The sequence below is a fragment of the Paramormyrops kingsleyae genome, chromosome 3 (assembly GCF_048594095.1).
Source record: "Paramormyrops kingsleyae isolate MSU_618 chromosome 3, PKINGS_0.4, whole genome shotgun sequence".
In the NCBI taxonomy this organism is placed as follows: domain Eukaryota; kingdom Metazoa; phylum Chordata; class Actinopteri; order Osteoglossiformes; family Mormyridae; genus Paramormyrops; species Paramormyrops kingsleyae.
Window position 1 is genome coordinate 20411015 of NC_132799.1, and position 23610 is coordinate 20434624.

The window sequence follows — 23610 nt, forward strand, 5'->3', positions numbered from 1 at the left end:
AGACTGCTGTTTGTCCCGGCAGGCGTGACCATCCATGAAGATAAGTGGAGGGGGGAGGTGGTCCTGCAGTCCACACGCTCCAGCAGGCTGCTTAACCTGGGCCAGCTCACTTGCGACCACCAGCCACCAGGTGCGGTCTTTGGGCACCTTGTGAGGAGTGAAGTCTCCACAAATTTTCTACAGCTCCTTTGTGATGTCAGAAATTGTTCTACTTTACACATACATACTCAATCTGCCTTTATTTTAAACGGAATTTAAATGGATGACAGTGATTAATTAGTGTTTAATGTTAAATTGACTGCCTGTCTCAGACCACTAGAGAATTTTTATTGAGCACTTAATTTTCATGATGGAAAATGATCTTTAAGTTCACCCATGTGAAAATAACGCCTAACATACGGGATGTAGATCCAGACCGCAGACTCAGATCTTCCTAATTCCACTGCTTTTATTCTCACCTAGGCCCCTTTAAAGTTCCTGATCTTGTTAGTTTTCACTCTGTGCTTTAGACATCACTGTGTGGCTGACACAAGTGCACCGGTGACGCTTGTCTCTGCATCGTTTAGCCCCGTGGGGTGTCAGTCAGTACACTCTGGATGAGCTCTGCTCCCACATGCGGGAGAAGTACCGCCCCCTGATGACCCTCCCAGCCCGAGTCCCCCAGGACCCTCAGGACATCCCTTATGCCCGCCTCAGGGCCCTGAAGCCAGACACACTGGTCCACGCTGTGCTGAGAGTAATCAGTAGCTCTCTGTTCAAAGGTACGCCCATTACACTGAGTAGTATGGCCACTACTAATTCACACTTTAGGTACACACTTTAGACAGGCATTAGGGAGGGCAGCCGTGTCACCCACTGTCTCTTCAGTTTGGCGCACAGAGGCGGCGAGCTTCTCTCGGACAGGAGCTGTGCAGAAGGCTACGCTGACTGTAGAGCAAGGAGATGGCCAGCAGGGGGAGTTGGTGCTATGGGGAGCCGCGATGACCTGGCTAAACCGTATCCAAAGGAACAAAGGTGACACTGGGACATAGTTAAGGGGCAGCAGCACTAGGTTTCCAGCAGCTCTGCTGAAACAGATTTAAGAAGGTCATCTTGGGTGGTTGTCATTCTTTCCTGATTCATCTCACTAACCACTCCTGAAATTATAAATAGGGGGTATACTATAGTCCCGTCTCATTGCTAGGTGCTGCTCTACAGGATGGATTGAGGAATATTTGCATCTGCATTGCATGCTTGTATTTGTATTGTATATAAAAGAGGGAAACAGGATACTGAATCATGTGATACAGGATACTGAATCATGTGATACAGGATACTGAGTCATGTGATCAGTTGTGACTCGCTGTGACATTTCCAGACGCAGTCTGGGATTTCCGAGTTCTTTTGGTGAAACAGAACAACATATCTGGCCATCTGGACCTGCACTCCACACCCTGGGGTGCCTGCAAACCTCTCTTTCCTGGCGATAAAAAGGCAACAATGTTCTGTAGTGCAATCCAGCCATATCTGGGCCTGGCCAGCTTTGAGATAGACCTGCAGACTCTTCTGTCGCAGAAATACACAGGTGAGTGCCTACTGATGTGCCCCGTGGGTCTGGAATGAGGGCACTTCTTTGGCAGGCTCCAGTGTAATTTAATACCAAACATGAGCTTGTCACAGTTTCTTGGCACCAAACAGTCATATATGCTGCAAATACTCACTTGTAGCAGCCTGCATGTCTGTCGAAAGTCGGTAACCCTAATCCATTCTTGGAGCCAAGCACAGGGGCAGTAAAATCACCACCCCCCCCCTCCTTGCCCGACGTAATTGATGCTGAGGTACAGCAGGAGAAAGGCTCCGGTAGAGAGACTCTGGTTACACACAAGGACCTGATGGGTGGCTGGCCTCCTGCCTGACAGGTGACGTGGAGCTGAGGTGTCACATCACGAGCTTCCAGTTCCAAAGCAGCTCCTCCCAAGATGCCTCACCAGTACTGAATGGGGACACGCCGTTGGAGGGGATTTTGTTAGCGCTCTCTGGGGACGTGACCTTCACCGGCTGTGGGCAGTGTGGCTCTGAGCTGGCCACTGATGCCAATGGGATCTACCGGTCCTGTTACCCATGCCTTCCCCACACTGCCGTTCGCCGCTACTATAGGTTAGCTGGCACCACCTGCTGTGCCATATGTGATATTACCTGAAAATATACTCAAACTGAAACCAGTAACCATGATTTGCTATTGACTTTGATGATAAAGGGGATCACTGAGGGCTTACTTTAATAATAACTTCATCATAACCCTCCAATCCTCTATATGTCCTGCCACATCTCTCTGTCCTACCCCCCATCTGTGCCCTCCCGTGTCTCTCTCCTGCCCTCTATCTGTGCCCTCCCGTGTCTCTCTCCTGCCCTCTATCTGTGCCCTGCCGTGTTTCTCTCCTGCCCTCTGTCTGTACCCTCCTGTGTCTTTCTCCTGTCCTGCCCTCTGTCTGTGCCCTCCTGTGCCTCTCTCCTGCCCTCTATCTGTGCCCTCCCGTGTCTTTCTCCTGTCCTGCCCTCTATCTGTGCCCTCCCGTGTCTTTCTCCTGTCCTGCCCTCTGTCTGTGCCCTCCCGTGTCTCTCTCCTGTCCTGCCCTCTATCTGTGCCCTCCCATGTCTCTCTCCTGCGCCCTGTATATGCCTATCCATCTCTATACCCAGGCCTGCCCATATGACTGTGAGGGAGGGGGAGAGAGAGGTCGGCATCCAGGTGCCCTCTGTACTGGTGCAGAAGATTTTGCAGGATGTTCCCCCAGAGAAGCTGAACAAGGCCGTGGGTGAGCGCCCCTTGGTCATTCACTTCTTTGCTCTGTGTCCGCCTGACATTTCACTACTGGGGACTAGTGTCAGTAATCCAGCTAGTATGTCGGATTTTAGTGTGGTGGTAGAATGGGTGTCCCTGTCTAACCAGCTCCTCCATTCCACAGCTCCTGCCTCAGACAGAACATTTGTCCAGGTGGTGGCTGAGACACTCTGCTCTCTGCTCTCCGATCCCCACTGCACCGCATCCCTGACTATCTACAGCCACTTCCAGTGTGATGAGAACAGCATCCCCACTGCCCACGACCTCCTCCTGCTGGATTTCACCCTGCAGCGTTGATGATGTTTTTATTATCCTGCATTTCATGTACCCAGTCCCACCTGGTATTGGCTCCAGGCTCGCTGTGACTCACTGTGACTCGCTGTGACTGTTTGCTTTCATTTATATGTTGTCTAATAATCCCCTTTTATTTAATATTTAATTTTTTGCGATTGTATTGGGATTCTGATTCCATATTTTTTACTTTTTTTTACTTCTACTTTGACTAATAAATAATAATTCCTTACTAATTTGGTGAATAGAATACACACTGTAATTATTTTAACATGTAATATCTCCTTCAGTACTAGATTGTATTTCTCAAGATGAACGTGAAAAATGGAAGAACTTTATTTACGGAGTACTTCAAAGACATTTCCATTTGAAGAACTTTTACGTATATATTACATATTCTTTCAAATATACTATTATGTCTTTCCAGATATCTTTAGAGCCTTATAGTGAGTTCCGCCTGCGAGAGCGTACATGGTGTACACCGGTTTGTGAAAAGTTCTTGTACAGACATTGGTGTTTAAGGAGAGGCGGGGCTTATGTAATTGACGATCGCTCAAACCAATGAGCTACAAGCACTCTTGACGTTCATGCCCACGGAATTCCCCTGTCAGGGGATTTCCATTTGATGCCGAAGTGCAAGAAGGGGTAATTGTGCAACAGAAACATTCATTTCGATTGACAATAACCCGCATACTGGCTATTCGGATAACTGAGTAGGGAAATTCTGATGGAACAAAACTAGGATTTCATTTTGCGTCTCAATAATATCCATTATTGCTACAGATATTGACGAGTCGGCCTCTTCCAAAACCTAGTGAAGGTAAGAAAATGTTTTGCTAATGGATATACATAAAAAGTGTTATGACTTCCTCTGCAGTTATTAAAGAATATGCTTTAACACAGCTTCTCGAGACTAACCCACTTACATAATATTTTGTCGTTCCTTCGGTCAGAAAATAGTTATACTGTTTTTTATATATAAATATATTTATATATATAATATATAGTTTAGTAATATTATAGATGTTACACGTACGGGTGTAGGGCTTGAGTGACTATTTACATTTATCTCCTCAGTCTGTCAATAGAAGTGAAAGAAGTGCTAAATTTGGACGTTCGAAAGAGGATCGGTGGCGTGCCAACGAGTTTTAAAAACCGATTACTCATTACAAAGAAATGCTACGCCGAGGGTCTTCATCTCTTTTTGGCGAAGCATTTGGCATATAAACTTGTGTATTTATCCTAGGGGAAGAAAACGCTCCCTTTACGAAGATGTACTGGTACAAAAACGAGAATCGATTGCACTGTAAGCAAAGCAGCATTCGTTATAGGCTAACGTGGGGCTCTGGAAACGGGAGTCTTCTGGCCGTTCCATGGCTGCAAGGGTCTGGAGCATCCGCAATGCAAAAGCCCAATGTTACTGCAGAGCTGAAGAGCTTGATCGGAAATTCCCTACGCGCTGGGAGTGGGAGGGAAGATTGCTATGTACTGTCAGGAGAGCCGACAGGGACTGTTCGCAGTTATTTCCGAAACAGATTTGGGGATTATTTACAATGACATGAGTGTGCGATCTAAATAAGTTTGCATCTTTCAGAGCGCCGTCAGTCTGAAAGCACAGCCTGTGACAGGAACCATGTCCAGTACAATGAGGTATGTGCATTTTACTAAATCATCTCTACTGAGTCTTTCATGTTTTAAATATTCACCATTAGTAGAAAAAACAGCAGCTATGCAGCTGCATATGCTGAAATTGGGTTACAGGAAGGCAGCACATGAGGGGAAGATGGGTGACAGGTCATTAACTCAGCACTTGTATTTCACTTCACTTTTTATTTTTCATTCTGCTTACAGTTAAGAAAGTTGCTATTCAGATATTTCTGCGCAATCTGTAGGACGTGGTAATATAGCCTGGTCATCCGTGGCAGCTCATAATATGACAAGATTGTTCATTTCATTGACGTAGAAACGTGTGCACCCTCTGTGGTTAGTGGGTTGGTTGAGTGACGGTTAAGAAATTGGTGATTAAGCTTGATAATGTTTGTCTTGTGGATGTCAGAAACGTCACAGGGCATAGAAGAATGGGCTTGCAATGTATATGGCTGAGGTTTCTGAAAGTTTTGTGGGGTTTTATTAGTATAACCACGCAGAATTGGATCGCTGAAAATCCATTTATATGACAACAGTAACAAACGCACACTGTATGGTGCACGGTTTATGTTCCTAGGATTTCTCCAAAATACAAGGCATAGGTTATGTTCCGTTAATAAAAATGAAGCCCACAGTGATAATTTACAGTTTAACAAGGCTGGTTGATTCTCTTGCAAATCACGCACGAAAAGGAGACGAAAAAATCTTATATTAAGGCCAGTATGTTACCCCGCAAAATCTCTAAAGCAAAAACAATCGAGCAGGTATTTAACCACAGGCAATTTAACAACCAAAAAAAAAATTCGCTGTTGAAATGTGAATGAATTCAGAAAATATGGCATCTAGGCATGACCACAGTAGAAAAGGAAAAAGATTTTGATTTTCTGTTATTTTGGCCAAGTGATGAGAATCGCAGAGTACATTCTTCTCCGTGTTGTCAGAACACTTACCACGTCAGCCCTGCTGCTGGGAATGATAATGACATCATTTCTGTTCAAAGCAAGACTTTCTCACGTCAAAACATAACTGCACAGAGTTGCATCATTCTAGTGGAAACCAGTCATGGATTGTACTCAAATTACTAGAAAATCATCAAGATAAAGAATGCATTGAATGGAAGATGTCAGGTTAGCGAAAGGTTGATTTTATCAGACACGGACTTATTATGTCCTCAAGATCACAGTTTTCATAAAAACTAGGAACAAAATGAAAGCTTTATTATTTATATTTTATCACTTATTATCTCTGTAATGTATATTATTTCCCATAAACTGGTACCGTTTTACAAAAGTAATTCAATACTGTTTCTGAAAACTGAAGATGACTGAACAGACTTATATGAACCTTTTCACAACTTTGCATCTTGCTCTGTAGACTTATGAGGGTATTTCTCTGATTCATTTTTCATTTTTTTGTTGCTGCCCTCCTGATGCCTGTCACCCAGTTATTAACGTGCCGTGACACTATAAAGTCAGTTTGTAATATGCATCTTCACTCTTGACAGATTTACTTCCTCTTAGATACCTTGGCAGATGCCCTGACTTTCCCAGAGCAGAACTGGATGTGCTTTTAAATCTGTGGATATTTGGCTGGATGAGTGAGGGTGACCCTGCATTGTGGTGCAGAGGAAGCTTTTCCTGTGCTCCTGGACACCAGGACATTTCGTGACAGGGTATCATGGGCATTTCAAGCGGCACTTAGAGCCCCAAACTGGGAGACCTTTCTGGACTCGACGGGGTTACAGCGTCCAGACGGGCTGTAAGATGAGAGGTTCTAGTTCCTGGTTGCCATGAACTCTGATGTTCCCTCAGAGATGCGATAGAACACACATGCCCAAGACACAATCAAATCACCTTTATCTGTATGCTTAACAAACAGAGAAGGCTATGTAATGACCATGACCTTCTTTCTAAGGTAGTCACCAGTTTTATCTGCTGATATATACTCAAAATTTTCATCAATGGGGAGCTGCTGAAACCTGACAGCACAATCATTCAAACTGGCCTTAAAATTCTGCGCTCCTAAGTACATTAGTGTGTGAACATGTGCTATTATTTTTACATAAACCCTGAAAGTGCATTAATTAAATCAGCAGTTTGTTTCAAGATGTCCATCTGGTTTATTCTTTGGACAAGTCTGTGCAGATATTTTTCTCGCGAAAAAATAACCAAAAATGTAAAATGTATAAATATAAGTGTAATAGTAAAGCGTGGTTATGCAGATTTCATTCTGTGAAATTCCTTAGAATTGCCAAAATTGCTCTTGTTTCGCAGGTAAGCTGAAATGGAAGCCGAGGGTTTGCCCCTTTGGGGTTATTCCAGGCTGTTATGAGAATTCGATTTACGGTACTGGGCTCAGTATGTGACAGATAGTGGTTAGGCTCTTATGGTCCATTGAAAGTTCTGAAAGCATTTTTTGCTAAGAAGTAAACACAATAAAATGGATGGGACAAGTATCACCGAAAAAGACGGTCAAGAGAGCAGAAACGGCTCAGATGTGAAGCGAACTGCTTACTGAGAGCCGTAAACTGATAAGACTCAGGGCTTTTCATGGTGAAGGGAGGACTGTGGGGAAGGGTTTTTGGGAAGCCCTCTCCCTTCCATGGGGGATAGCGCCACTCCCAGTCAGGGTCTCCACCTCAGTGGGTGCGTGTTTGCGTGTGTGTGTGTGTGACTGCGGAGGCCTCTGGTATTTTGGGGGCTTTCCTAACTGGCTTTTTTGCTCATATGTTTCCTGGAAACAAGTGACACAAAGAGAGAGCAAAAGAGTAAAAAAAAAAAAAGAAAGAAAAACATTAACCGCAGCAATATCTTAAGCCATCTGCTGAGAACGGAAACTACACACACCTTTTGCTGTGCATCATTGATATCTGGTGTTCTATTCTTATTCTTAGTCCTGCTTTGAAAGGGAAGGTTGAAGATTAGTGCCAGACATGTAGGTGAAGTAGAAGCATTTCTTGTGGAGTAGAGACCTGTCTCATAAGCGCGGGACATGTCAGCTGTGTAGAGGTGTGTGCAGTTCTGGCTGCTCTGGCCCGTGCCCTGTTGCAACTGCGACCCAGTGACCCAGTGATCACCTGCTCAGTCACTGCACACCGATCGTGACATTTGTTCTTTTTTCACTTTTTCCCTCAGCTTGGAAGAAAATCAATACAACATCAACATGATTGAAACTGAGGTAAGAGTCAAACATGGTAGTTCCCCAGGCAGAGTACAAGGACACATATTCAAGTCTGTTGCCAGTACCGGGGATTTATTGATTTTAGGCAGTTGTTGTTTTGAGATCCTTTAGCTGTTTAATCAGCACTTTTTAACAGTTTAACTGATAGTTTGCTTCAAGCAGAAGATCTCCAGCTTAGCTCTTTCTGTGTAAATAAGGTCAGTGTACAGTAGCTGCACTGAAACACACACTGCTGTTTCCGTTTCCCCCGCTCCGCTCGGCAAGCAGTTCATGATGGACTTCCCGTACTCATTCATGCCGTCCGTGAAGAGCGAGCCTTACCTGCCAGAGACAGGTGAGTGCCACCCCCGGGCACATCTAAGAGGTAGCCTATCACTGCGAGAATGACCCTGTGCCTTTCGTTCTCCACAGCAAATGGGCCATACCTACAGATCATCGAGGAGCCCAAACAGGTGAGCGTGGCATCTGTCTGTTTTAAAAGATCGAAGCCTATTCCTTGTGGTCCAATTCAGAACCACAAGGAGAATTCTGGGGTCACTTTGGTACCATTTTTGTACATTATGTAAGAGTATGGGATAACTACTTAATAAAGCAAACTGGGTGCCAACCTGATCTGCCTTTCTGTCTATGCGGGTTTGCATGTCAAATGTAAACAGATTATGTGACAAACAAGCAGGGCCTTGCTTACAGCCGTCACTAGGTCAGCTGGGAGACTCCTGCCTGGAAAGTTATGGACAGGCTCCACTTTGGGGGATTAACCATTAAATCACTGCTTCTGTCCAGAGGGGATTTCGATTTCGCTATGAGTGCGAGGGTCCCTCCCATGGTGGTCTGCCCGGCGCCTCCAGTGAGAAGAATAAGAAGACTTACCCCACAGTCAAGGTACGCTGCCCACCCCTGTCTGAACATGTGCGTCCAGGTGGCCTGGTACTGCTGCTGCATGCCGCTAGGCTGTGACAGAGAGGCACGTCACCATAGATGGTCGGCCAATCAGAAGCAGATGAGTTTTAGCCCCGGGAGGGTGAGTTGAGCAGCCTGCTGTCTGGGTGGTTGATGCTGCGATGGTTTCCTCCAGGTGTGTAACTACATGGGCTACGCCAGGGTGGAGGTGCAGTTGGTGACGCACATGGATCCCCCTCGGGTGCACGCACACAGCCTGGTGGGCAAGCACTGCAACGAGAGTGGCATGTGCAGCATGGAAGTGGGGCCCACTGACCTGACGGCGCAGTGAGTGACGCACCAAAGGCTGTCTGTCATCCTCTGATCATGTGACTATTACCGCATACGCAAAGATGACCGTGTGACTATGATCATGTGACTGTCTGGTGCCTCCACTGGGCTGAGAGCACACCCGCTGCATTAGTTACTGTGTGCTTGTTAAGTCTCTTTTTTGGAGAAAAAAAAAAAAACCTTGAATGTTTAGCCTTTCTAGCAAGATTTTTTTTTTCCAGCTCAAGTCAGTTTCAGTAAAAATTCAGGAGAATAGCTGGTTTCACATTAATAAAATAAAATTTTTCAGGTCCCCACAAAGATCTGTGAATGGAATCAAAAAACTAAAAATGCCAAAAGTCTCATATTTTGTTTGATTACTTATGGGTATGGTTAGAGCAGAGTAGGCGTTAAGGTCATAATGTTGGGATTAGGGTTTTCCAAATAGAAATGAATGGAGAGTCACCACAAAGCTATAATTACAAACCTGTGTGTGTGTGTGTGTGTGTGTGCGTGTGCGTGTGCGTGTGTGGTCATATGTCCTCACAATGTGTTATTTTTACTGCAAGGGGAGATTGAATTAAATGAAAATCTATGAATGAGATCAAAAAACTAAAAATGCCAAAAGTCTTATATTTTGTTTGGTTAATTATGGTTAAGGTCTGGACCTAGTAAGGGTTAATGTTGTTATAGCAGAGGTTAGGGTTATGCCCATAGACATGAATGGAGAGTCCCCCCAAAGAGAGGCACCTTCACTGGAGTGAAATGTTCTGTAATCAAAGCTGTTGCTCTTGGTGTAACAAGCACTGTTGTTGATTCTGACTTACATTCAAGGTTCAACAACCTGGGCATCCTCCACATCACAAAGAAAGGGGTCCTTGAGGTCCTCTCCAAGAGACTTAGGGAGGAGAAGCTGAAGCAGAAGGGACCAAACTACCACTTCACTGGTAACCCCCCCCCCCCCCCAAAAAAAAATTACACAGTGAACTGACTCTAGTGACTCTAGTAATACACTGTTCTAATGTTTTGTTATGCAGATTTGGTCAAATTAAAAATGTCATGTTAAAAACAGACGCAGAAGAGCAGGAAATATTAAAGGAGGCCAAAGAGCTGGGCAACAAGATGGACCTGAATGTGGTGAGGCTGAAGTTCACGGCATACCTGCCGGATGGTGATGGGGATTACACCAGAGCCCTGAAGCCGGCCATCTCCAAGCCCATCTATGACAGCAGTGAGTCCTGCAGCAAGAGGACACACACAGCACACAGACTCATCTGCTCAGAATCGCGAGTCACATGATCACACTGTGGTGTCTTTGCAGAGTCGCCCAATGCTTCTAACCTGAAGATCTCCCGCATGGACAAGACCTGCGGCTCCGTGCTGGGTGGAGACGAGATCTTCCTTTTGTGTGACAAGGTGCAGAAAGGTAATCCGCTGCCAGTGACTTTCTGGCAGTTCTTTGTAACCCTTGAGGAATCACACTTCCCAGAATTCCCAGCAGACGGGTACTTTGCATCCAGTAAGCAATAATGAATTCACTTGTGTTTCTCCTCTTTCCCCAGATGATATCGATATTCGCTTTTTTGAGGAGGATAAGGAGGGAGGCTGGGAAGACTTTGGTGACTTCTCTCCCACAGACGTCCACAAACAGGTGAGTCCGAAGCATGGACCCAAGTGGCTGTGGCACCATGGATATTATTAACAAAAACTATAAGAGAATTTTCAGAAACTGAAATAAAATAAAATAAAATTATAGGAAAATAAAATAAATAACTACAACTAAATGAAAACAATAAATATTGCTTCTGAAGCTAACCAAATTAAAATAAAAACGAATGTCAAACACTTTCCATTACCGTTTTTAAATACTATTTAGCTAAAATAACGATTTATCTTTAATTACCATAAAAAATACCTGAAACATGTTTTGCCCATTAAAAAATGTAAAAATCAAAACTAAAATGACACCGCGTGACACCATCTTCCCCGCGCAGTACGCCATCGTGTTTAAGACTCCCAAATACCACACTCCGGACATCGAGCGGCCTGTCACCGTGTTCCTGCAGCTGAAACGGCGGAAGGGAAGTGACTGCAGTGAGCCTAAGCAGTTTACCTACGTGCCGCATGTGCAAGGTAAGCCGACTCAAGGGAGAGATACTGCAATATTTTCAACCAGTTACTATACTAGAGTGCTGCCTTAGTCTCGGTGTACTGCACATGGTAGCTGTACACAGGTGGCATATGCAGGGGCGGGGCCATAGGGGCACTGGCTTCAGCTAAAAGCTGATTGGTCCCTGGAGTTCCCCCTCCCCAGTTACTCAATAGTTTAAAATATATCATTGGCTAATAATGTTGATGGCTACTTTGTAAGCAATTATGGATCCTTTTATGCCACATACCTTAAAAATTCTAAAATTGTCAAAAAGCCAATAAAACCTGATAATGTTTCTTGTCAGTTTTGAACATCATGTCCTCTGTGTGTCTTTCTCATGCCGGCATCAGACAAGGAGGAAGTTCAGCGCAAAAAAAAGAAGCCCCTCCCTCACTCCTTTGACCCATGGAATGGGCCCCCTGGGGGGGCTGCCGGGACTGGCCGAGGACCGGGGAGCTTCGGAGGATCAGGTAGAGGAGGAAACGGTAAGAAACCGCAGCTGTGTGAGCTTTTAGGGGATGATTTTTGTGCTGACTGTCTAGATTTGTGGCTTTGATTCATGGGTGACAGCAGATTTCTTAACAGGTGACTAATTAATCATAAAAATAGGCCTCCTGAAACAGGTCGTAATGTCACAGTCAGCAGGCCTGCAGCTGAAGCTGATGTAGTTCTCCCTGCCCCCCTCCCTCCCAGGCGGATTCCCCTTTAACCCACAGCTGGACATGGGCTTCAGCACCATGGGCACCTTCATGGGCAATGGTACACGCATGGCAGCCTCGGTGCCAGCCCCCAGCACCCCCGCCGACCGGCAGGAGGGCAGCAGGGTGCCACCAGGAGGACCGCCCCTGCAGCAGCAGCTGCTTCAGATTGGTGAGCCTCCAGGGGCGGAAGGGGGGGCTGGGGCGCAGGACCCAGGACGTGTCTGGTCCACCTCCATTACTGATCCAAGAGTGAAGTAGCAGCCGTTTTGGCAAAGGTGTCACTAAGACCACACGTCGTCCCACCCCTCCCTCCCCTTACAGCTTCCATGCTGCAGAATCGCGCCACTCAGACAGCCCGGCGTACCGCCAGAGCCTTACTGGACTACTGCAGCACGGGCGACGTTTGCCTCTTGCTGGCCGTGCAGAGGCAGCTCTACTCCGTGCAGGATGAGAATGGAGACACGTGAGTCCCTTGCGTTGCAAGGCAGATGCAGCACGCCCGCACTAACCTACCTCATACTTAGGAGCCAGTATCTTATCATTACCTTATTCTGCCAACTCTTTTTTCTTTTTTACCATTTTACTTTTTACAATCCGGCACAAGCACCTGAATTGACCCCACAACCACTAGCACAAGCTTCTGTCCTGAGACCTAGAATATCAGCCTTAAACAGCTCCATCACTGATCCTCTCTGTGACTGGAAGCTCCACTTGTGGTCAGCTCTACCTGTTTGATGTCCCAGGCCCCTGCACCTGGCCATCATTCACCAGCAGCCTGCGGTGGTCCAGCAGCTGGTGTATATGATCAGCACCATTCCCCAGCAGCAGATCCTCAACATCCGCAATCACATGAGCCAGGTAAGCAGGGCCAGCTCTGCCCTCAGGGTCCCTGTCTGTCTCGCAGCACTGCGCTGTAGCGTTACCAGCCCCTGTGAAGCAGTGAGAGTCCTTTGTGTGTCCATCCCACAGACTCCCCTGCACCTTGCAGTCATAACAAAGCAGCACAAGGTGCTGGACTGCTTGCTGAAAGCGGGGGCCGACCCCACCCTGGTCGACCGGGATGGCAGGTCGGTGCTGCACTTGGCAGCGGATATCGGTGACGAGTTTGTGCTGCGCGTCCTCCTCACCCACCTAAAGGAGAACTACAGCCACCTGTTCAACACAGCCGACTACCATGGTACGGGGCCGAGAATGCAGCCATGCAGTCATCACACCCTTCCTTCCTATCCCGGTTTCCGTTCCCGTGACATGTCTGTCGTTTGCCCCCAGGGCTCCACCCACTGCACCTGGCTGTGAAGAAGGGGGGCGAGCGCTGCCTGCGGGCGCTGGTGCTCTGTGGTGCCCGGGTCAATGCTGCTGAGCTGAAGAGCGGCAACACGGCACTGCACATCGCCGTCAGAGAGAACCTCTTCAAGGTGGCCTGCATGCTCATCACAGAGGTATGTGTCAGAACCTCAGAACTTCCTCACCAAGCTCACAGTCTGGCCAGGTGACACTGCCAGGGTGCTACTGTTTAGGGCTGCCTGATCATGTTAATTCCAACATCACATGTTATGCATATGCAACCGTCACATCACAAGGACCGTGTTAGTCAGCTGAGTTGAGACCATCCTTAAGTTTTGCTAAAAAATTACTACTCTGTCGTAGGAAAAGAAAAACTGCACAGCTTTAGTGATTTTTCCTTTTTCGAGGTTATCAAGTATATGTTAAAAAATACACCCTAAAGTTTACCGTCGCTGTTCTTCTCCATCTGCAGCTGAAGGCCGACGTGAATGCCAGCACATTCTGCGGGAACACACCCCTCCACCTGGCAGCCAGCCTGGGCTCCCCCACACTCTGCTCCATGCTCGTTGCTGCAGGTGGGCCACTCACAGTCAGGAAACATACCGTGGTCTTCCTCCTGTGCCCTTTGCCGATTTGCTTCAGTAGTCAATTGTAGGTCAGCTTAGCGCTCAGGTTCGAAACCAGCTACTGATCTCTGCATTTGCCCCCCTTCAGGCGCCAGGAAGGACCTAGAGAATGATGAGCCCCTCTTCCTCAGCTCCTCTGATGAGGAAGACGACGATAAGGAAGATGAGGCTGTAGAAGAGATGAGCATGCAACAGCAGATAGCATCGTCCCCCAGTGAGGTGCCAAAGAACCCCCGCAAGAGAGCTGGAGGCCATACCCCCTTAGACCTGGCCAGGTGCCAGAAGGTGAGGAACCCGCCCCATTTCCTGGCATTATTAATCTGAAATTGAGTCTCAGAATCTAGAAGCAATTAAACAGAAGTTTTATATCTATACTCAAAACTTCTCTGCTCCTTAACTGTGACCTGGGCACCTTGTTTTTGTTTATACATCCTGTACTTCATTTCAAGAGCTTGAATAATGTGAGCTCCCCCTTGTGGCAGGTAAGAGCAATTCTGGACAGTAGAGAGAGCGACAGGCCTAGCAGAGAAGTCGCCAAGCCCAGCGAGAAGCAGGAGGAAGGTGAGAGAAAGACATGCAGCTTAATGAGGCCAGTTCCAATGATATGATCTGACAGTCTGTCATATTACTGTGTTTTTGCTTAAGCAGCTGGTGTAACAGATCCACTGTTTTTAATAGAATTTTAGTATGTATCATGTCTGGAGATTATTGTTAATAAGAATTTCTAATTTTGGACAGTTGGCTAGTGCCTCTGCCTGTACGGCCCCTGACCCCTGTACCTAGGAGGCATCTCTGCAGCCTCTGTTTGCACAGCCTCTGTAGCCTCTGCCTGCATGGCTCTTGATCCTTTTGCCTGCCAGGCCTCTCTGCAGCCTCTGCCTACACAGCCCTAGACCCTTGTGCCTGGCAGGCCTCTCTGTAGCCTCTTCCTGCATGGCTCCTTTCCTGATCCCTGTATCTGGCAGGCCTCTGCAGCCTCTGTCTGCACAGCTCCTGACCCCTGTGCCTGGCAGGCCTCTCTGCAGCCTCTAACCTCTTCTTTCCCTACAGCAAAACCACAGATGGACATCGAGACACTCAGCAAACTCTGTGGGATTCTGAGCCAGGCCAATGTGCCACTGCGGCAGCTGGCTGAGAAGCTGGGCATGCTCACACTGGCCGACCTATACCAGGAGAGTCCTTCACCCTGCCAGCACCTGCTGGAGAACTACCAGGTGGGCTTTAGTGTCCTGTCTTACTGTGACACTGCCTTAGGTAATGCTAGCCAGCCTTAACTGTGGTGTATGTTTGGCTGCACAATAACATTTTATAATTGAGTGTGTGAAGAACTGCAAATGTGCACTGCTTCTACACAGTGGTTCTCAAACTGTGGAACACACCAACAGTGGTATTCAGGGCACCCCCAGGTGGTATGGAAAAAGACCAGGGTAATTTGCTGTGCGCACTGAAAAAAATCCATCCACTTTCTGAAACCGCTCAGTCCCAACTGGGGGGAATCGGAGTCTATCCTGGGAACAATGGGCGCAGGCAGGAACCAACCCTGCGCAGTTGCCAACACACCGCAAGGCACACACACTCACACGTACACTCATACAACTACAGGGCCAATTTAGACTCAATCAACCTATCCTGCACGCGCTTGGACCGTGGGAGGAAACTGGAGCCCCCGGCAAAAAAAAAAATAAGAAATTTAAAATGAAAATCAATGTGAATTACTTGATATATAAAATTCATTTTCTTAATAGTTTTCAGGTGTATTAATATATTTTAACCCCCTGGGGTTGAGTGCATCGTCGGCGATGCAGCGTATTAAAGAAATGTGTGATCATGCCCCAGTCAGTGAAAGTGTGTTCCCTACCCCTAGACCCCAGAGGGTTAAAGATAACACAATACTACACATGGCATTTCCTGAGCTTTTGTGTGTGTAATTTTTTTTATCACCTGTGTGATGCTTGGCCACTTAAGTTTGAGAAACACTGATTTTTAAATTTATTTTGAAATGTACAGAACATGCTCATTGGTAACATGATCTTATGTCTCTACTGAGCATGCTTCTCAGCCAGCAGACCCTGGGTGTTTCTCAATACCAAGAACGCAGAGATCGTATTTGTGGTCTTAGCAAGACCAGTCTTGCTAACTTCTCTCCCAAGAATGAACTTGGGCCGCAGTTAATCGTGGGATTGGTTTCATTTGGCGAGGATGCAACCAATGTATCCTTGATATTTGGGGTTGGGCAAGAACGTCATCTGGGTATTATTACCGTCCTCTGTACTTCTGTTCTTGAGTATTAGAATTCGTCTTTTGCAATGGAAGGTCACATAAAATAGGTACATGAGAACACAAATACGGTCAAGTATGCATGTTGAGAGACATCACCTGTGTCCTCACTGAGCGTGCACACCGGTCACCTGAACCTGTGTCCCCAATGAGCATGCTCACCGGTCACCTGAACCTGTGTCCTCAATGAGCATGCTCACCGGTCACCTGAACCTGTGTCCTCAATGAGCATGCTCACCGGTCACCTGATCTTGTGTCCCCAATGAGCATGCTCACCGGTCACCTGGACCTGTGTCCCCAATAAGCATGCTCACCGGTCACCTGGACCTGTGTCCCCAATGAGCATGCTCACCGGTCACCTAAACCTGTGTCCCCAATGAGCATGCTCACCGGTCACCTGAACCTGTGTCCCCAATGAGCATGCTCACCAGTCACCTGAACCTGTGTCCCCAATGAGCATGCTCACCGGTCACCTGATCTTGTGTCCCCAATGAGCATGCTCACCGGTCACCTGAACCTGTGTCCCCAATGAGCATGCTCACCGGTCACCTGAACCTGTGTCCCCAATGAGCATGCTCACCGGTCACCTGAACCTGTGTCCCCAATGAGTATGCTCACCGGTCACCTGAACCTGTGTCCCCAATGAGCATGCTCACCGGTCACCTTAACCTGTGTCCCCAATGAGCATGCTCACCGGTCACCTGGACCTGTGTCCTCAATGAGCATGCTCACCGGTCACTTCTCTCCATTTTCATGCAGTTGGGCGGTGGTCAGCTGGAGACTCTGGTGGAGGCCCTGCAGTCATTGGGTCTGAATGAGGGAGTGAAGCTGCTGAGACAGACGGAGCTGAGGGACAAGGCCCAGAGCACAGGTAGGATGAGCATGGCTGCATTATTACATGTTTATGCTGGAGTGGCAGCTTGTAATGGGTAAGGCCTGGTTCATACTTCATGCAGACACAGCCCTGCAACAGCAAGCGCACTGTAATGCTGAACTGTCCACAATGCCAAATGTTCTTACACCACGCCAGGTAGCCATGTGCTTTGATGGCAGGCCTGGGGTGGCGCTATAGAGCAAAGCTGCCCTTAGAAGTTATGTTTATGAAGCGTGGTTTGGACGTTACATTAAAAATACAAATTTTATTAAAACTAATCATACAATGTGTCCTTACAGTATGCAGGGCAGGGTTTTTATCATTAACAAAAACATTTTTGTGAACTGAAATAAGATACAAAAATGAACTGGGACTTCCAGTGGCGCTGCAGCGAGATGGACGTGTAGAGGCGAGCTCCTCAGAGTTGGTTTTGGTAAAATACCCCCTATAAATATAAGTAGTTTTGAAATCATCTAAACTCGAGAATGAAAGGGGGAAAGCACAAAGGAGTCATAAGAATGATAAAACTTTGAATAAAACTCAAGAAAACTCGGACATGGCTAATGGTGAGCATGGGAATGGTGAAGAAACAGCATCAAAGATGGCGCATTACTTGAGGGTCTGACGCTACTTTATAATTAGCTGATAGACTTTAAACAAGATTTGAGAAGGGACCTGAGCGAATTTAAAAATGATGTCAGGAAAACAATGAAGGACGATCTCGTTCAGTTTAGAGACGAAGTTTTACAGGAACTGCAGAGTCAAAAGGCTAGCATTATTGAGGCGCAAACACAGATAAAAGACCTGGAATCGGCCTGCTTGGAAATGAAAGACACACTGCTAACAGTATTGAGAGACAATGCGGAGATGAAGGAGAAGATAGTTGTTTTGGAGAGCCTCTCTAGAAAAATTATCTCCGTATCTATGGCGTACCAGAAGGAAAAAAGGAGAGGTCAGTAATTGATTTTGTAAGCAAGTTGTTTAAAAGTCGACTTGACTTGCCAGATGGTGTAGAGTTACAAATACAGCGGGCACACAGAGCATTGGTCCCACGGCCAGCCGTGACCTCTTCCCCGAGATCAATAGTAGTGAACTTCTTACAGTTCCACATTAAAGAGTTGGTCCTACGGAAATCCTGGCAGCAGAAGATTGAAATTGAGGGCAAGCGGCTTTACTTTGATAACGATTAGGTGTGACTATACTGATTTCCAACTTGGTGAAATTTGAATATACTAAAGTATTCAGTGATAAGGAGGGAAGATTTATTATTGTGAAATGTATACGCTCCACCAAATAGTAGGAAATGTTTTTTTAAAACTTTGCTTGACCACATAATTTTGGAAATGGATGGTATTTTAATATGTGGGGGTGACTTTAATATTGTGATGGATAATAAACTAGACACAACAAACAATAAGAAAAATATTAACCATGTTACTAAAATGATTAGAACAACATTTAAAGAATTTGATATAGTTGACATCTGGAGAGAACTTTATCCCTCTAAAAGAGATTATATGCACTACTCGGCCCCAAATGATAGCTATGCTAGGATTGATTATTTTTTTGTGAATAAAAAGGATATATATTGAGTATAGGAATAGGAAGATAGAAGGAGCGGATGTATTGGATCTAAAAGTCCAATTAAAACCACAGGAGAAAAAAAGAATGTGGAAGTTAAATGTTGGGATTTTAAATAATAAGTCAGTTGTCGAAAACATAAAAGAAGAAATAAAAATTTATCAAACTGAAAATGATAATGGAGAGGTGAATCCAATCATTTTGTGGGATGCTCTTAAAGCAGTTTTGAGGGGAAAGTTTATACTGTAGCTAAGACAGCAGCTATTAAAAAAGCTAGAGAGGAAGCATATAAAGAGGAAAAGGAGAAACTTTCCGAAACTGAACAGCAGCATAAGAGCGCATGTGACCCTTCGTTACTTCCTAAAATTAAAGAAATTAGGAACAATATTGATAAAATATTAAATACAGAAATTGAAAAGAAGACAAGATTTTTGAAACAATCCTATTATGAAGTAGGGCCTAGAGCAACCAGACTGTTAGCAAGAAGATAAACAACGGGGCTGATAGGACAATTCATAAAATAAGAGTTATAATTACAAACCAGATGATTTATGAACCTAAAGAGATTGAAACTAAATTTATGAACTATTATGGGAATTTGTATAGCCAGCCTCCGTCAGCTGACATTGACCAGATGAGAGCGTTTCTAGAAACATTGGATTTACCAGCGATTGGGAAGAACCAGAATGAACTCCTGACCTCACCCATTACAAAAGTTGAAATAAAAAAGGCAGTAAGTAGACTGAAAACAAATAAATCCCCTGGCAGTGATGGTCTACCTGAATGGTACAAAACATTCAGTGAACAACTTATAGCAATGCTTGAGTCATCATTTAATCATACACTTGAGTATGGTGAACTCCCACCATCCTGGAAGGAAGCAGTAATATCGGTGATTCCCAAGGGGAATGACAGCGAGACATGCTCGGGTTATAGACCCATATCAATACTTAATGTAGATTGTAAACTGTATAAACTGTACACCTCAATTATAGCAAACCGATACAAACACTTTATGAGTGACATCATAGATCAGACCAGACAGGTTTTATTAAGGGACGGCAAACTCAAGATAATATTAGGAGGACCTTGCATATTATTGACCATATTAGACGCAATAAAATAAGTGCAGCCCTAATAAGCCTTAATGCTGAAAAGGCATTTGATAGTGTTAATAGGGCTTTTCTATATCAGGTACTTGAGAAGTTTGGACTGAATGAGAAGGACATTTGATGTATTAGGACACTTTATCAAGGCTCAACCACGAAGATTAAAATTAATGGCAATTTGACTGAGAGTATACAACTAGAACAGTCAACCAGACAGGGCTGTTGCTTATCGCCTACATTGTTTGCAATTTTTATAGAACCCTTGGCACAATTGATTAGGCAGAATGAGGATCTTAAAGGGATAACAGCTGGGGACGAAAAACATGTTATTGGGCTTTTTGCTGACAATGTAATTTGCTATTTAGAAGATCCTGGTACAAGCCTTCCCATATTACTGACTCAACTCGAGATGTTTGGTACCTATTCTGGATACAGGTTAAATTTGACTAAAACACAGATTCTAACATTAAATTATGTCCTTTCCAAAAGTATACAGCAAGAATATAGATTGAATTGGAGTGCAACTAAAATTAAATATATTGGGGTTACCTTAACAAGAGGTTTTGATGAACTATATAAAGCCAATTATATCCAAATGGATAAAGAAATTAGAAGCGATCTTGAGAGGTGGGATGTCCTTTCATTGGATTTTAGTTCACGAATAGAAGTGATAAAGATGTGCATTCTTCGACGGCTTCTTTATTTATTTTAATCATTGCCCATCGAGATACCTGAGAAACAATTTACAACCTGGGATAAAAGGGTGTCAAAGTATGGAATGGTCAAAGGCCAAGGGTCAAATATGTAACCTTACAGCTTGGGAAACATGCAGGAGGTATGGCATTGCCGGACTTTAATATTTCCATGCGGCACAACTTAGACCTGTAATTTGCTGGTGTGCTAAGGATTATGAAGCGAAATGGAAAAATTTAGAGCAATAAAAAGGGAGGGAAATTCAGAGTTTCATTGGAGATGGAGATGAGGCAAAAGACTGGCTTGCGAAAATGGATACTATCACGCAGTTTACATTTAATTTGTGGTTTAATATAGTGCAGAAATATAAACTTGAGGGAGAACTCAGACTACTTCGATGGGTAGCTTATGACAAGCATTTTATTCCAAATACACTGGATCAGAGATTTAAACAATGGATGATAAGTGGAATAACAGCATTATGTACAGTAATGAAAGATAGAAATTTTATGACCTATCAGGAGATGAAACAGAAATATACCTTGGGTAACCAGGATCAGATATTTGCAGGACTGGGACATTGGGTAACCAGGACACTAGATATTTGCAGCTAAGGGATTTTTATGACAGGGAAGTAAAACCAAAAGTAAATTTGGACAGAAATGGCATAATTAGGATTATAATAGGAACCTACAACTCTAAGAAATACAGAATAATATCTGCTTTATATCAGCAACTAATGGAAAGGAAAGGCAATACAACATTATATGTAAAACAGGAATGGGAAGAGGAATTAGGGGTAAATATTTCTGAGGACAAGTGGTTGTATATTTGGAGATCCCAACATTCTACCTCATCCTCATGTATTTGGCGAGAATATTGTTGGAAAAACTTAATAAGATAAGCCAGAACCACTAACACAAGACAAATGGTTTGACATAGTAGATGGAACATATACCATGGAGCAATTAATTCACAAAATAAGAATTCAAGAGGACCAAGGTCTGGAGAAATGGAAAAAATTTACTGTGTTTCTGTTCTCTGCGACAGGATGAGGACTGAAATATTGATAAATCACGGGATAAATATATAGTAGCTATCAATCCAGACTGTTCACAGGTTGGGGTTTGGTTTTTTCTCTCCTTCTTTCTTCTGTATTTGTATTTTGTGATCTTTTTTTGTAATGGAAAAAAGCCATAATAAAAATATAATAAAAAAATAAACTAAACAAAACCTATTACTTCCAAAACAAACTGAAATAAATTAAAAACAAATGTCAAATACTTTCCATTACCATTTTAACTAAAGTAATGATTTGTGGAAATAGCCAACTACATCTCAACATTTTACAGTAGCTAGCTGAGTCCTACAACTTTCCGTCTATCCATTTATCCAAATGAAATTACTAAAACTTTAACTGGAACTAGAAAATATAAAAACAAAACATATACATCTTTAAAATACCATGCCGAAAACTAAGCTGGATTTCAAATAATATAGTTCTTATATCATTTTCAATTTTTAACGATAAAACAAACGACGATAACACTAATGCAGGGACATTTACAGGTATATGGCGTTGCCATACAAATGCATTTTATTTTAGTTTATAGCCATCTGGGAGTGTTTAGAATCCTTTAGCAAGGAATCATATAAATGCCGGTATTTCTAGACTTTCTCAGTCAACCATTCTTCACACCCGCTCGCCAGTTTTGTTATCATGCTGATCATAGAGGATAGAAAAGGTGTTTATACACAATCTTGGGTCTATTTTCTTTCTGACTACCTGCTACTGTTCCCCTGGCCAATGAACGATCGAAGCTTGTTTGCACCACTAAAAGGACCAGCTGCAGTGTTTCAGTTTTCGAGTGGTATGTGCCCTCCCATGCGGCACCCCTATGCGTTCTCCAAGGCTGGTCTCTAGAATGGAAATTACGCCACCATCGCTGCATGCGCTATAGCGCTGCCACATTCTTATAAAATATGAACCAGCCTTAACAGGGGAGGTAACCACCAGCTTTCTAGTGCAGTGAATATGATCTCACCCCGTTAGACCTTTTGTCTAACATCAGTACCCACTTCACATCCTGCCACTATGATACCCCCTTCTATCTCTGCTGTCATGTAATGACTGACCTCCATTTTATCTGCCTGCCTTTGTATCAGATGCCACCGTAGACAGTGGCTTTGGCAGCCATGTGACAGAAGATGTGGAGGAACAGGAGATCCAGCAGCCTGTGATGGCCAACCCATGAAACACCCAGCTGACCTGCAGAGGGGACACTTCACAGTCTCACACAGTTCATGTATTTCAACCAGACATGGGTCCCAAGAGTCTCTCTTGCAATATACATGACAGAGATTGGCCCGCTCATCTGCTCATCGAGGTGGGGTTGGGAGAGGGGGGGTTGGGGATAAGACTGCTCTTAGAAATTCTCGTTGTCATGGTAGCGGTACAGCTAGCGAATGACGTCACAGGAATCCAGCACAGGCCTGTGGTGGCTGAGTCATCGGGCTGGGATGCCATTGCATTTACGGACGACTGACTGCCATTCAGACCTGCACAGAAAGGGAGAATTCCCTGTGTGAGATGTTCAATAGACTCAGAGATCTAAAAACCCAACAAAGCAACAAAATAAAAAGCCACCACTAGCACTTAAGGTTTACACAGCACCCAGCTTTAAGAGATATTTATTTCACCAATTTCCACCAGCATATGTACAGAACTGTTGTCATTATCTGTGTTGATTGTATTGCATAGAAGTAAAAATGAATGTGCCATTTTCAGGCCATGATAAATGCTAAAGATTTATATTGGAAAATAAAAAGGTATAAATTGATATAAAAAACATGGAGAGGCTTGTTCATTGTGTTTGCCTTATAAGTATGTGCATAGATCAAGGGGAAAAAAAAAATTAACACCACCCTCTCACTCCGCCATATTTTATATTATCCATGAAAATGTCACAGAGATTGGTTACTTGTTACAAGATGATTAACTAGTTAAAAATCTGTCTGCAAATTATGAAAAACCATAAATCAAAATGACGGACACTTTCTGCTTATTTTTAATTGGAATCTTTATTTTTCCAGTCTGCTGCCAAAAAGCTTATATATACAAACACCATACTGATTCAGGGCTGGTTTTACAGGCTGCTGGCAAAC

At 44.5% G+C, this 23610-nt stretch overlaps 2 protein-coding genes across 3 annotated transcripts in view; both read left to right on the plus strand.

Annotated features, from left to right (window-relative positions):
- Window positions 1–3348, plus strand: part of shld2 (shieldin complex subunit 2) — a 10675-nt gene extending 7327 nt beyond the window's left edge. Inside the window, exons 3-9 of the mRNA XM_023803395.1 lie at window positions 23–130; window positions 567–761; window positions 868–1014; window positions 1358–1564; window positions 1899–2136; window positions 2680–2795; window positions 2946–3348. Of these exons, the coding sequence (XP_023659163.1) occupies window positions 23–130; window positions 567–761; window positions 868–1014; window positions 1358–1564; window positions 1899–2136; window positions 2680–2795; window positions 2946–3118 (1184 nt within the window). The 3' untranslated portion in view covers window positions 3119–3348. The remainder of the gene's footprint in view (window positions 1–22; window positions 131–566; window positions 762–867; window positions 1015–1357; window positions 1565–1898; window positions 2137–2679; window positions 2796–2945) is intronic.
- A 172-nt stretch (window positions 3349–3520) lies between these two features.
- On the plus strand, window positions 3521–23294 carry nfkb2 (nuclear factor of kappa light polypeptide gene enhancer in B-cells 2 (p49/p100)). Of its 2 annotated transcripts, XM_023803370.2 has the most exons (24): window positions 3521–3932; window positions 4707–4762; window positions 7894–7936; window positions 8207–8273; window positions 8351–8391; window positions 8723–8821; window positions 9015–9166; window positions 9983–10095; window positions 10221–10379; window positions 10470–10574; window positions 10711–10799; window positions 11143–11281; window positions 11651–11785; window positions 11994–12170; window positions 12323–12464; window positions 12745–12859; window positions 12971–13178; window positions 13271–13440; window positions 13758–13860; window positions 14000–14196; window positions 14394–14472; window positions 14962–15125; window positions 16948–17059; window positions 22612–23294. In XM_023803370.2, the coding sequence occupies exons 2-24, from the start codon at window positions 4746–4748 to the stop codon at window positions 22698–22700; spliced, it is 2715 nt and encodes a 904-aa protein (XP_023659138.2). In that variant the 5' UTR covers window positions 3521–3932; window positions 4707–4745; the 3' UTR covers window positions 22701–23294. The 2 variants fall into 2 exon arrangements, with proteins under 2 accessions (XP_023659138.2, XP_023659146.2); XM_023803378.2 differs by lacking the exons at window positions 3521–3932; window positions 9015–9166 and having other exon boundaries at window positions 4732–4762.
- Window positions 23295–23610: the final 316 nt, after the last annotated feature.

Coding starts and splice junctions, on each gene's coding strand:
- nfkb2 (XM_023803370.2), top strand. Junction 8,274..8,350: donor GCCTTACCTGCCAGAGACAG/GTGAGTGCCACC, acceptor CGTTCTCCACAG/CAAATGGGCCATACCTACAG. Junction 17,060..22,611: donor GGACAAGGCCCAGAGCACAG/GTAGGATGAGCA, acceptor CCTTTGTATCAG/ATGCCACCGTAGACAGTGGC.